Source organism: Ophidiomyces ophidiicola (genome assembly GCF_022830035.1).
Source record: "Ophidiomyces ophidiicola strain CBS 122913 chromosome Unknown scaffold_14, whole genome shotgun sequence".
In the NCBI taxonomy this organism is placed as follows: Eukaryota; Fungi; Ascomycota; class Eurotiomycetes; order Onygenales; family Onygenaceae; genus Ophidiomyces; species Ophidiomyces ophidiicola.
The window spans coordinates 236,457-250,753 of NW_026054654.1; the positions used below are offsets into that span (position 1 = coordinate 236,457).

Sequence of the window (14,297 nt, forward strand, 5' to 3'; positions counted from 1 at the left end):
ACGACAAGGGTAAAGCCTGGCTCCGCTCTACATACAGGCGGCTCCTGCTACGTTCAAATGATGCGAACACGTCGAGCGGCACAGCAGCGTTGGCTGCGCCGACTGCATGCTACTCTGTGACATAGCCCTGTCATATTGTTAGCTAGTGTCCGGTAAAATATCTTTAGCAGCCCCTACTCCCTACGGATTGCTTCGTTTTAAAAGCCAAGCAAGGCTAGATGACGCCGCACTGAGGTGGACGACTCATAATGCCGCCCTCGTAGCCGCCGTGAGGGCGATGCGACACGGGACAGGGGCGCTGTCTTTTTCTGTGGGGTTGATGCACCGTGCAGACCCAATCAGCAAACACCGTGAGACCAGGGATGTGCAAAAGGCAAAACGAGGCGACAAAGTGGTTCGCGGCGGCTGCGGAAGGAAGTCGGCGATGCGGCGAACGAGGCAACCGTGCATTAACTAGGTGTGCCGATTCACAGCCAGCAAAATACACAGCCTCGACAGGAAACAAAGAGAGGGGAAGCGGGGCTCGTTTAAGTTTAGAACAGAACAAGGATTAACCATTTTTTGTTAGGCTCACTGACTCAATAAAGGTATCAAAATACAAACAAATGCTGAGGTATCACTGCGCAGATTGGCCATTCGGAACCTCCACCCCCCGGCTCTCTTTTTCAGGCCACGCTGGGTATCCGTTAGCTCGCCATTCCATGAATGTCTGCCCTCCAGCACAAGCCGGCATGCGAACCATCAAGGGTACCCGGATGTCTTCCTTCGTACCCAGCAGCTCCGCTTTATGCATCACGGTCTCGTCGATCGTTTCAAATCCCATTTTCTCGTACATCTTGTAGGTTGACGGCGATGCCTCAAAATACAGTGGCAGGCGGAGTTGATCACACATGTCCCGGGCCCATCGCAAGATAGCAGCCCCAGCCTTGCGCCCCTGGTGCCTCGGATCAATTGCTATGACATGGCAGTCTACAATAGTCAGCACGACTCTTGGCTAGATGGTAGTTACCTGCAGCGAAAACAGACTGGACGCAAAATAAGTGAGGCAAAGAAGACGGTCATGACTCACAAATATGTCGTCTAGCTCCCCAGAGCTTTTCTCTGACCTCCCACAAAGGGTATAAGACCTTCTCGGCGCGCTCCTTCTCTTCACCTTGCAGCCAGCCGACGACGGGTTTCTGGCGTTCACCTTCAGAACGCTCGTGGAGGTAGACATCCGCAAGGGCCATTCCAACAATCTCACCAGAGTCGGTGTCGACACACTTTACCGTGTATTGAACACCGCTCGTATGCCAGTAGCTGAGTGTACCAGCGGTGTGTGCCTTGCGAAACTCTTCCGTGATACCCCCGGGGAAGAGAATGTTCAACATGATCTCCCCCATCGGATCACCCTTGAAGGCGGCAAAGTAGGCATCGTACACCTTTGGGATATCCGGAATTAGTGCTGGAAGAAGTACGAAACTCATCTTTTCTGATAACGAAGTGCCTATGTATACGTAGGAAAGGGCCTCGACGAAGGTGTAGAGTAATAATGGATGGAGAATCGGATGGAATTAAAATCGTAGCGGGCTCTTCGCATACGGAGAGAGAGGGGAAGCCATCCTAGATATATAGCTAGCCCTCGGCGATTTCTGGTCGCTAGCTTGCCGCATTCCATCACAGACTATTCTTCGCGAGCCGCCACAATCGATACTGGCCATTCGTCGCAGCCCATTTCCGACTTCAACCGGGGAATAATGCTCATTCAAATCCATCGACGTTAGCGGGGATTCTAGACGTAAAATAAAAAACCTTCGCTATCTTTGTAGGCCGGCGAACGCTCAAATACGACTTGGTGGCCCGGCAGGTTTTTTGAGGTAGTTTTGAGCCTGAAAACGGGCTGCATCCAGATCATCTGATAATCTAATCTGATAACCCACCCCCCCTCATCAGATAATCTTATCAGATCAGAGTTTTCTCCGCCAAGCCCCCGGCCGTGCTGCAGGAGGATGATATCCCAACAAACCCACGCGAAAGATCCCAGCCGCCGGTGGAGCAATGCGGGCTCCTGGTAACTAGTAGTTGATCAGGTTTGTCGATACGAGCTCCCTTCGTCTAACGGAACCACTTTCGGAAATGGCGTATCAAGAAAGAGCCTCGGAGCGCGGAGCTTCGGCATCCTGCCCCTTGCTTTGTGCCGTCTATTCTTCGATTTCAGCTTGCATACCACCAGCGTCCATGCAATAACAAAAACATCGTAACTCAGAATAGTGCTTGTTCAGCTTCACACCGTTGCCCAGTTGCCCTCGCTATGTTTGAGAAGCAGGTGCTCTTTGTTGAGCTATTTGCCTACATCGTGCGTATTTCCTACGATATCCTGAGCCGTGCAGCCAAGCAATCTCTCCGACGCCGACTGCAAAAATCTCCGGAAGCCACTACGCCTGAGCAAGCTCGATACATCGTCATAATCGGCGCATCCTTTGCTGGATACCATGCTGCACGAATAATCGCAAACTCGCTACCCATCAACAGCCCTTACAAGGTTGTCATTATCGAGCCGAATTCCCATTTCCAGTTTACCTGGGTCCTGCCGCGATTTTGCGTTGTCTCCGGGCACGAACATAAAGCCTTTATCCCATACGGGCCATATCTCGGTAAGGCGGCGGAATCTGTGCAATGGATACACCAGCGGGTGCAGAGCATTGAACAGAAATGCGTCGTTCTGCAGAATGGAGAAGAGGTACCTTACGAATTCCTAGTGGTAGCTACCGGCTCGTCGCAAGACGGCCAGCTACCATCTCGTGTCGGCACTGAGTCCAAACTGGACGGCATCAAGCGCCTACAGGATATGCAGCGTCGCATCAAAGAAGGAAAAAGAATCGTTGTGGTAGGCGGCGGAGCCGCTGGCGTGGAACTCGCCGCAGATGCGAAGGAAAAATACCCTGAGAAGAAAGTGGTACTGGTACACTCGCGTGATGGACTCATGCATCGGTTTGGTCCGGAATTACAGGCTGCTGCGCTGAAGGGCCTAGAGAAACTGGGCGTGGAGGTGATTCTCAAGGACAGAGTAGTTTATGAGGCGTCCAAAGAAGGCCATGTCGTGTTAACGTCAGGGCGGCAAATCGAGTGCGACTGCTTGGTAAGCTTCTCATCTTCTCCGGAGTCTGTTAAGCATATAATTCACGAACTTTTCGCCAGGTAAATTGCATAGGCCAAAAGCCTGCATCGCACGTTCTCGCACAACTGAGCCCCGAAGCGATCTCAGAGTCAGGCCGCATCCTTGTAAAATCTACTTTACAAGTCGCAGATGTAAACCTCCCCAGGGTATATGCATGTGGTGATGTTGCCCTCACAGGGTTACGCAACGACAATGCCCGGACTGCAATGCACCAAGCCACCGTCGTTGGCGACAACATCGTCCGCGCGGCCACGGGTAAAGAACCAAACATTATATACAGACCTCACTGGGCAGACGGATTGATCAAATTGACGCTTGGGCTTGTAAGCCAGCCGGACCTGCAGCGTGTTTAAGTTTCCTACTAACTGGACTTTAGACTGAGTCGGTCACGCACTTTGGAAACGGCAAGACGGAATTACTCTTCTCTGGCAAGGAGAAGGATTTGGCGTTGATGGCTGGTGGGGCTTGGAAGAACATGGGAGTGAAGCCGTTTGAGGATCCTGATATGGAGTTCGCAGGCAAATGCTAAGAGGACAGCAGAAGCGCTTTGGACATTTAGGGATACTATAAAGATATCACTATCAACAACGAGGATTTATTGCCAAAGATGAGTCTCTTTAAATATATCCTAGTATTTACTGCATATCTCATGATCCTACGTCTTCTGCGTAATGTCCTCAGCTAGGAATGTTCTCAGTAACAATTATATTTCAGTCACAGTCATATGTTGGAATTTTTGCCATATCTTAAAGCCCGCTTTTTCATAGAACTCTTCGAGATGCGGGCTCTGAATATATCCGGTACTAACGTTTTTTCGTTGTAAAGATAAGATAGCCATAACAACCAAGGCATAGCCAACAACGCTGCCCCGTTTTAAACGAGGAAGAATTCCCCCGCAGCCAATATAGGCGTGAGGTTGACTGGTACGGGGATTCCTTTCAAAATTTGATTCGAGTCCCAGGTCTTTCGTGAGAATCCAGCCAATTTGGGTCTTCTCATGGTCCAAGGCTACAAGCACCCGTTCATAGCAACCCATACGAGCTAGGGTTTCGTATCCTAGCACCCACTCGTGGTTCTGTCCCCAGAGTTTTTTTATTGCTAATATTGTTTCGCGGTGCATACCTTCATTCCAATGCACAATTCTCACGCCTGCTGCCTCTGTGAGTTGAAGTATCTCCAACGGAGGACTATATGTCTTAATACAAATAGAATATATCTGCCCTATCTTTGAAAATGAAACGAATCCACGATGATGAAAGTACTTTTCGATCTCGCTGGAGGGTTCGATATGCATCCCTAGATGAAATCCGAGAAGATGCGAGCCGGTATGAGCTTGTGGAATGCCGAGTTGTGTCCTTATGTACCGACGAGCCTCTAGAATGAGTGCGGTACCAGCCCCCCTCGATCGATACGAAGGGCAAACAGCAAGAACCGCAATATACGACTGATATGTCGTGAGGAATCCAATCTTGAGGCCGTTAATATATGCCACAAATGAGACAGCTTTTTTTTCTTTTAAAATATCCGTTATTTGGTCTAATCCGAGAGGATCTGAGCCGAAACATGTCCGCCACAGATGGGCTACTAACCAAGAATCTGTTTCTACATTCAGAAGGCGAATCTCAACGCGCTTAGGAAATACACGAAACGGAAGTTTCCCAAGAGGCGGGCGTTGCCCAAAAATGATTTCCGCTGCTGCTTCATAAGCCTCACGAGTGGGTTGGTAGATCGCAATGCATGTATTGATAGCTGAAGAGATAAAATCATGCGGTAGACAAGTAGCGACGCTAATTAGCTTCTCAACGAAGCTTTCGAGCCATTTCCCTACGGCTAACTGGTATGGTGCTAGTTGGGCGTTCCGTGATGCTAGTATCACAGCATCGAAACATCCAATAATCCGTTTATTTTCATCATTTATGATACTCTCATCGAAGAAAGGAAGCTCAATGAGGTGAGGAGCGTGAAGCTTGATTGCACATGAGAATTCCGTAAGAGGAGCTGAAACCCGGGACTGCTGAGTACAAACATCATAGTCATTGTCAGCTCCAGTAGCCCGATTAGATCCCTTATATGGATAAACGTAGATAACAGAGTTAATCGGGTTCAAAGGAAGCGCACGTATATAGTCCCTGACAAGAGTGACGCTGTGATTGTAGATAGCTCTCGCCAATTTTGAATGATCAGTGTGAAGAAGAGAAAACGACGAAGGTGAGTTGGGTGTATGGATTGTCAGCCAGGATCTTGGATATCGGGCGCATTTTAAGCGTCTAATACGGATTGCGGACCGATGAATTTGAGGATAGAGGAAGCGGTAATCAATATGTATTTGTTCCAATGTCCGCACTTGCATATCAAACGAAGAGCTTAGCATCACACAGTCCACGCCAGCAAAAATGGCAGCTCGGGCTGCGATATGTGGCAGAAAGCATGATGAAATGGCGAACTTTTCCAGGCAGTCAGTAATGACAAGTCCATCGTGTTCCATCACATCACGCAAGATATTTATGACACGTTTGTTTATAGATGCTGGCAAATGGCCGAAAGAGGGAAAGACAGCGTGCGAAACCATCACTGCTTCGATTTTCTGGCTGGTTAGCCTTCGAAATGGCACTAGATCACAGATTTCAAGCCTTCCGTGCTTCTTATTGACCTGGGGACAACTCGCATGGCAGCTTGTTTTTATCGATCCATGACCTGGAAAGTGTTTTATACACGGTATAATGGACGCTTTACGCAGACCATTAGCCGTAGCGTTAGCTAACTGACCGACAGTCAACCAGTTGTCTCCTGCAGATCGAATTCTTATAGCTGGATCTGCAGCAGGGCTGCTAACATCGCATGATGGCGCGTAGATCATGTTGAAACCAAGCGCTCTCAGTGTTTCTCCAGTAGCATAGCCAACGTCGAAGGCATACTCAGTAGAGCTAGAGCCTGTTGCTGCTAGCGCGGTAGCGCCAGGCAACTGAACCGCAATTGACGGATTAATGCTTGCGAGAACGTCATTTTCCTGCTCAAAAGCAATGATCAACGGGTATTCGTGTCCTGCGTGCCTTGCGATTCTTTGAAGAGTATTGATGAGGTCAGTCAACTGAGAGGCGTCCACGATATTCCGGTTAAAGAGAACAATTGACCCGCAATAATACGGAGGCTGAATTAATTTTTTGACTTCCTCAGGGACAGTGACACCCTCGAATCCAATAATAACAAGCTGAGGTTTAAAGAATTAGGTTACTGGTAGACTTCAAAGAAGTGTAGAGAATTTAATCGTACTTGGCCAATGACTTTGCGAATTAGGACATCCGCTTCTACTAGTTTCCTAGTGTCCATAGCCACCCCTAGAGCTGTAAGTTGAATTAGAGGTGCAGATGCATTGATGTCTGGTGACGACCGACTACTAGGACCCCCGTCAAAGGCGCTGTGCTGCCATGTATCTTTTATATTCTCTTGTATGTATTTTGGCTCGCGTTTTCGCTTGGATGTTTTGGCTCTTGATGGGCTGCGTTGTGTTGTGTTGGGTCCTCGGGTGAATGTGGTGGAAACGGAAACTGCATTGTTGCTGCCACGAGCTCCTTCTGGCGCTGATTGTCTGTCTTCCTGGGGGTCTTTTTGCTCCAACACAAGGATGGTAGTTTATGCAGTAACGAATGGGGTGGTAGCGACCGCGTCTGATACGGTGAGGTATTCGACGCCCACTGAGCCGCGCAAAACGTGGACGCGAAAGTGGCGCCAGCATAAGAAGTAAGTGGAGGTTGCAATAAGCACACGTATTTAGTAGAGCGGAGAAATGCTAAAGAGATCATTGCCTATTTTTCCAGCTTGGATTCTGGGGCAGACGCCAGTGCCTAGCTAGAGGTGGTTGTAAACGTATACTCGAAAATGTGTAGGAACGCCAGACTATTAGCGACCGTGAGATGACCGGAAAACAGATGTCGTAGAGCAGGAATAGGAGATGATCCTGGTGGTGGATTCTGACCTTTGTATGTACGTCCTTAACCTCTGGCAAAATATTTCAGAAAGGCACTTGATGCTATGCAAAACAATCCAGCCGATCTAGGTCGAAAGGGGAACTGAGACCACAAATAACAATAATTCAAATCCATTATTTAGTATTGCAGAGAATATGAACATACATAAATGGCATTAAAGAAAACATTCCCATCACTGCTGTTTTTTTGCTGCTGCTGCCGGGCCATTGGCCTTGTCGAAGGCGGCATACGAAACTTTGATGCTGGCTAGCCCAGAAATTCCGACGTAAACAATGAGAAAAAACAAAAGGACAACCATGAGACCCATAAATATACCTTGGTGAAGGTGTTAGTGAAGAAAATGTTACATGAAATAATCCGTTTGACAAGCTTACCTGGGGTAAAAAATTGGTATTTCTCGAATAATGCCTGACTATCATGAGATGGGCTGGGAACATCGGTCTCTCGCTTGAACTGAACGTGAAGAGGATCTTGGGTCTTAAGAGTTTCGGTTTCTGCAAGAAATGAATCTCTAGGAGTAGTTGTATAGATAACAGTGTAGTTGACCCCGGGGAGATGATCGATGATGGTATCCAGTGAGAAATCTACAGTGTAGTTAGTATTGCTAAGAAAAAAGTAAGGCCTAAGCCTTGGTACTGACCATAATCAACGAGGGTCTCGGTGCGTTTCGAATCTGTTGGCAGCTCCGGAAAGTCGACTGTTACTACCTGAGGTCGTCTACGACTCGAAAACGATGGAAATGACCCCGCTATGCTTGGTCAGTTTATCCTAATGGATCTCTGGAGATTTAGGGTAGTTTTCGGGGTATAAACGTACACGCTCCGTCTACACCTATAGCTTCCGCCCCACATTTTATCTCAAGAAGCGCCGTTAGTCCTTCAATATCAATATTCCCAACCACTTCACTAACAGCGAAGCTGGATTTCACGGAATCAATCTTCTTTAGGACCTTTTCTCGTAATCGTGGGGCCGACTTTCGTGAGGTGTAATCTAGAACGTGAACGCCCGGTTGAGAAACGAGGATATAGAAATCTGATGGGCACGAGCTCAGTTTGTTGAAAATATCATCTCGAATGGAATCCGCGGACTCTATTTGTCGGGAATTCGTATGAAAACTATATAACATTCAAGAGCGAGTGTTAGCGGTTGGCATGGGATGGCGGTGGGTGAGGAGAAGAACGGTTATTACTCATGTGTTGAGAAAAAAAAGAAAGGAGAGGTATTGCTGAAGGCATCAGCGCCAAACACTCCCAAAGTTAGGAGACCGAACGCCCGTAACTTCATCTTAAAGCTTTGGGCTGTGCATGTAGCTGTCTGGTGATGGAGGCTCCGTGATGTTGCTGATTGAAATACGCTAGCTAATGAATAGAGTGCTGTGATTGGTTTGTAACGAAGTTTGCATTGTTTGCCTAAGCTAGTTAACTAGTTAACTAATGAAATTCGCCGCCAGATGCTGGAATTCCAGACCCATGAATACCTGCAAAATATGTTTTTTCCAAGCACAACATAGTGGTTGCCCTAAAAAGGTAATATCAATGTCAAAAATACTGGTGCCTCTGCTGCCATCCTACTACCCATGGCTCTGCCAAGCCTCCTCGCCTGCTCAGAGGTTTTATTGAGTTACTATGTTGCAGCAACCGGAATGTTACCATCCGGAAGTTCAGTCTGGACAGTGTGTCCCCCTTTGGCCTCTCACAATTCAAAAGAATAAAAAATAACAAACTGTGGTTTGACTCAAATGATATGAAAAAAGACATGAAAAAGTCGTGAAGATTTTTACTCTATGCCATGGTTGCAGTAGTGAGTATGAGAATATCTTTAAATACATACCCATTGCACTTTAGAATCACCGAATTCGTTTTCTATATCGTTCTGAAACTGGTTCATACCTAGGCTTCATTGCAAGATATCAACATGCTATCTTCTGAGCTAGGGACATAACTTGTTCTTGCTCTCTGGTGCAATAAAAACTTGGCGAGATATTAGGGATGAAGAGAAATACAAAAAATGATCATAGGGTGCTTGCCTGACTTCATGGTGGAGCGGAAACAGCGACTATAATCAACATGCAGAAGGCGGCGTTATACGAATGCCCAATAGAGTTGATATAGACAGAACATTTAAGTACCTACCGGAGGAGTTTCAAAAGTCCAATGACAGTCATCATCGAATCCCTGCGCAATTCTCTCATTTCATTCCAGGCGGCTAGTGTCTTCTTATACAGATCCTCTCCTTCAGAATCATTATTACTGACTGCATTGCACTCTTGGCGCAAAACAGACCTTAACACGTCCAATAGCTCCACCCTCCACTCGTCGTCATGGCCCCAGGATAGCCGCGCGTTAACATACTCAAAGTATGCCGGCACGACGTTTCCCATCTCCCAATCCAGCAAGCCAGTAATTGCGAGTGTTTCGGGATCAACCAGAATATTCCGGTCAGATAGGTCCCCATGCGTCAGGACAGGCCGATCGAAACTGATACCGCGACTGGAGGCCTCAGGGATATTTGTTTCGCGTTGTACTCTCTCAAGAGCGACCGCCCGTTCTTTTGCTTTCGGAGTATTAGAAGACCTTTCTAGAAGTATATTTACACGTGAATCATCCCACTCTAAGCGGGTAGTGCAGTGTTTGTAGGCATTGAAAACGTGCAGTTCGTGGATAATATAAGGCTGCCCGGTAGGACGACCATAGTATGAAAATTTGTGTTGACGCATGCGCAGAATAAGGCGGCAGATCTCCGCCTTTATAGATTGGCGTTGCTCTGCGGTGAGTGACGGCCAGATTTCTGCGATCGGCTTGCCGGGTAGATGGCTGAGAACAATGCCGTGCGCGGGGCATTCAAAAGGCTTGCTCTCAGGGGCGAATCGTATCAGAGTGATGGCGGAATAGACACGAGGAACACAAGGGCCGAGAACAAAGTTGGCAAGCGCAGTCATGGCGTACTCAGTTTCAGTAGTACCCAGCTTCAGGATGGTGGAGGGAGAGTGAATTGGTGGAGGGAGAGAGAATGTAAAACTGCCGCCCAATATCCGGCATAGTCGACTCTTCAGGGCGAGTGAACTTGGGAAGGTACTGCCATGTCTCCTGCGTGGGCTCATCAGGCAGTGTCATGGTGTGCAGACGAGATTGTGGGCAAGGAGCGGTTGGTTCATATCTGTATTGGAAGTGCGATGTCATTGCTAACCGCCTGTTGCCTCGAGAAACTCACCACTTCTATATTACAAACATAGCAAACACCTTAAATCACATGTACCTACCCAACAGGCACAGCGTATAAAAGTAGCCTTGGGAGCTATTTCTCTTATCAAATACATATGACTACGTGTATAGAAATATGGTTTAATAAAAAGATTATATTCTGTGTGGATTGACTTGCTCACGAAGTAAATTCTCTACATCAAAAGCCCAACTGTTCTCTGCGGCTTTAGGTCGAAGGGGAGTGCTGCCAACAAAACCCACAGCTACCGCCCTCAGGTCAATGAGGGAGCGCGCTCGTACTGGAAAAACTTAGCCATGGCATCTAAATATATGTATGATTATAAGAAATTGGGGTACACGCCCAACACTGAGTTAATTGGAGGGTGTTCCAATTCCATAGTTACTTCATACGGAGTACTTCGTACTCCAATCAGGAATGGGATCTTAAAGCTTTGGCGCGCGGCACGGAAGCTAACTATGGGCCCATAGCCGAAGTTTAATGCCAGGGCCCACCGCAGTGGATCATCACGTGACAAATAGCTAGATAGCCACGTGATTGTATTGTTACAAGCCATATAAATATGGAGCTCAAGACATTTCCTCAAAATCAAAACTTCGACACTCCCACACTTTAAAAATACTATAACGTACTCTAGCTATGCTTGCTCGTTTGAAATCTGTCATTTTCCCCCCTCCTAACCATTCTGCCGTAGTGGTTGTTGGTACCTTTGGTGACTTTATTCTCGGTGTTCATGTAGTTCCTGAGGATGGAACTATCGAAATCTTCGGCACGACGACTACACCATCTCCCTTCCGTCACTATGGAGCCAAAGAGCAAAGTCGCCAGCAGATCGCTACCGTTACAGTTAAAGACAGACACGAGTTCATGAGAGAAATCGAACAACGAATCCGTGGGCTGTGGAATGAATCCTTCTGCCTAAACCCAGAGACACAGCAACAAAAAGACAACACTGGGATCACTAAGCTGGTACAAAATGTGCTTCAGCCCGCGGCGTTCAGTGCGATCGATGCGCAAAAAGGTTGTGAAGGCTCGCCCGATGCTACGAAATGTACACACCCAGTCTATATTATTTACATCAACCGTGCGACACCTGGAAAAATAATCCCTTCTAACTTGACGAGTTTTTGGTTTTAAAGTTGTTGCTTGTTTTGTCTTTGGCCTATACATAGCCCCCAGCATACGATCAACTTCGGCCTTTTCACTTTTGTAATTTTCAAAGATCTGTATTCCCTAAGTTGATTTCAATCATTCCCCAAATCTTCAATACTTAGCCATGTCTCTTACAGCTGTCAATACATCTCAATTTCCACTGGATTGACTTAATTAGTAGTTTATGAAAAAGTAACATTTCAGATGCCGCCTACTCTGTACTCTGTACCCTATACGGAGTAACAATTTTCTTCTCCCTTCCTCGTAACATCCAGCCACACCTCTTTCCAGACATCACAAACACTTTTTCGGGGCTTATCATCATCAATAACTTCAAATCCCAGCTCTGTCATATTTATTGCACTGTGAATTTTCTCCGTATTCACATCACCCACTCTTGGCCATTTAATCGTCTGTGGATTAGCCACGGGGTCCCGTAGGATGTTTGGATTTCCCGTTTGAGCGTGACTAGTCAAATAAGACTGATAGGCACTAAAGATCGGAACCGAGTGGTTCCGTAGGGAGTCATAAAATACAGCAGGCACATCGGTTCCGTGAATTCCAGGCGGATAGGAAAACTGCATTAGATATGCCTTTGATCCATAGGCCTCAATCATGCCGCGTATGTGACAATGAAAGATAGCATCGCCAAATATTATTTTAGCCCTAGTACGAGGCGGTCCAGGTGTATTTTTATATAATTTCTCTATAGTCAAGGCAGCATCCGGAGCGTAGCTGGGGAAGAGACCCTTCAAAAAGTTTGCGATATAGTCAGGATCTATGGGGTTGGGGACATTACTCTCGCCCTCATCCACCACATGTGACACAATCAACGAGTCCAGGTGTTTCCAAAAATGACCTAATTAGAACAAAATGAGGCTAGTTAAGGGCGGAAATCAGGTTCTGGGTATCTACCTTCAGAAAGTTCAACATCTGGAATCCGTCTGATATAACGTCCATCTGGCATTGGGTTGTATATCGCAACTTTCTCGTTTGCATCCTTTAAGGTCGAAACATTGGCAGCACGAAGACATTCGATGCCCTGACTCTCACACCCAGCCGCCTTGGTGAAGTCCTTGAACATCTCTTCGACCTGGCCCTTGCGATCAATAATTGGAGTAATGCCTGGGCTCATGACAACTGCACGGTGGAAAAGGGGATCAAGGCTACCGCCCTCCGCAATCAAATGATGAAGGATAGACCCCGCTCCTGCGGACTCTCCCCAAGCACTGACATTATCTCGATCACCGCCAACATGATGGATAAAATCTTGGACCCATTGTAATGCTGCACGTTGGTCATGCAATCCAGCATTGGGGAGTGCTGTTGCTTCCATGGTTGTTCCAGCCAAAAAGCCAAACGCACCTAACTGTTCAGTCATCTTTTAGTAATTGTTATAAAACTTTGAAGCAAAGGGTAGCTTTATCAGCAAGGACTAACCCGATAGTTGATTGTGACTACAACCGCATTCCCATTAGCTCGTGTAATCAAATTAGTACCACTATATAATCCATGGGCTAGATCCTGATCTTTTGATCCGGAGAGATATCTGCAAGATATGCATTAGCAACTAAGCATGTATATCGTACGTAGTGATATGGGGCTAACCCTCCACCATATATCCAAAAGATAACAGGGAGTTTCCAGCTCTTCTTTATCCGAATGACCTTTCCTGGCACATAAACATCGAGGAACAAACAGTCTATAAAAGTGCAGTTAGGAGCCAGGTCTTAACATAAGGTGTAAGGGATATACCCTCCGCTCCCGTTTTAACCAGTCTTCTAAAAACAGGGTCATTGTCATAGGGGGGAGGTAGAGTGGCAGCAATGCAGTTGTACCCATATGAGCCATCCTGAATGCCTGAGACATAGTCAGGAGGAGCAGGTTTTGCCCAACGGAGATTTCCAGTCGGAGGAGCTGCATAACGAATGTTGCGAAAAGTATACACCTGGAAAAGCTAAGTGCTCTAAACAAGATATGGCCCGACCGTTCCTCAGGTTCTTACATCTGCCTCTTGGTCATATTGAGCAGCCCTCCATTTTCCATACGGCAGCTCTAGCAATGGAAGATGCTCAGTGGAGTTCGCTGTAGGATTAAGACCCACCGCAATAGCTGCTACCACTTCGACGAAGAGGAAGATTGAACGGCGAATCATTGGAGACAGTCAACGGTGGCTCAAATTAATTGGTACAGTGAAAGAACACAAATCAGGTTATTTCAACCTGGAGGGTTGAAGAGGATTGTGTAGGAATATATCCTAATCTTTCTACCTAAATCAGACGTGCCGTGAGATACGAGCAGTTGCCTTTTCAAGAAACACACGAGGCACTGCCACGTGAGTAATACTTTCCAAAGCTACGCAGAGCCTCTGTATTAGATGAATGGACATAACTTGTCAGTGCCTGTTGCATAAAACATCGATTTCCAGGAAGAGCGATCTGCGGGGATATCAAACACCGCAGCTCTAATATATGTTTCCACGGCTGGTTCATTCGAATATTTCCGGGTACTTAGCCCCCCTTGTACGTCCATGGATCAAGCATAGCCCCAGAGTCGCGTTAAAGTCGTTCGCTATAGGATGGGGGTGGCCCAGGGAAATATTTAGTCCACCATACAGCGCATACGACTTCAAGCAAGGACACTTTTTAGCGTGTAGAAAAATATAGAAAATAGAAAAGGGCATTTATGTATTTGTCCTGCTCATAGGTATCGTATGTAAAATACGGCTTGGATCGGCGGAATTTGACAGAATACCACTCGGACCAACGTTACTATTAGAAACC

General features: G+C 46.9%; 4 protein-coding genes across 4 annotated transcripts; 1 reads left to right on the forward strand and 3 right to left on the reverse strand.

Moving 5' to 3' along the window:
* Window positions 1-616: 616 nt before the first annotated feature.
* On the reverse strand, window positions 617-1,466 carry LOZ57_003874 (uncharacterized protein; the record flags this gene model as incomplete). Its single annotated transcript, XM_049252921.1, has 2 exons — window positions 617-969; window positions 1,070-1,466. The coding sequence occupies 2 exons, from the start codon at window positions 1,464-1,466 to the stop codon at window positions 617-619; spliced, it is 750 nt and encodes a 249-aa protein (XP_049108090.1).
* An 824-nt stretch (window positions 1,467-2,290) lies between these two features.
* Window positions 2,291-3,686, forward strand: LOZ57_003875 (uncharacterized protein; the record flags this gene model as incomplete). The annotated part of the gene is made up of 3 exons (XM_049252922.1): window positions 2,291-3,118; window positions 3,178-3,480; window positions 3,534-3,686. The coding sequence occupies 3 exons, from the start codon at window positions 2,291-2,293 to the stop codon at window positions 3,684-3,686; spliced, it is 1,284 nt and encodes a 427-aa protein (XP_049108091.1).
* A 174-nt stretch (window positions 3,687-3,860) lies between these two features.
* Window positions 3,861-10,081, reverse strand: LOZ57_003876 (uncharacterized protein; the record flags this gene model as incomplete). The annotated part of the gene is made up of 6 exons (XM_049252923.1): window positions 3,861-6,365; window positions 6,428-6,498; window positions 7,518-7,727; window positions 7,784-7,891; window positions 7,960-8,258; window positions 9,276-10,081. 6 exons carry the CDS (start codon window positions 10,079-10,081, stop codon window positions 3,861-3,863), a joined length of 3,999 nt encoding a protein of 1,332 aa, XP_049108092.1.
* Window positions 10,082-11,744: 1,663 nt separating this feature from the next.
* Window positions 11,745-13,669, reverse strand: LOZ57_003877 (uncharacterized protein; the record flags this gene model as incomplete). Its single annotated transcript, XM_049252924.1, has 6 exons — window positions 11,745-12,373; window positions 12,430-12,883; window positions 12,955-13,063; window positions 13,123-13,216; window positions 13,270-13,462; window positions 13,520-13,669. The coding sequence occupies 6 exons, from the start codon at window positions 13,667-13,669 to the stop codon at window positions 11,745-11,747; spliced, it is 1,629 nt and encodes a 542-aa protein (XP_049108093.1).
* Window positions 13,670-14,297: the final 628 nt, after the last annotated feature.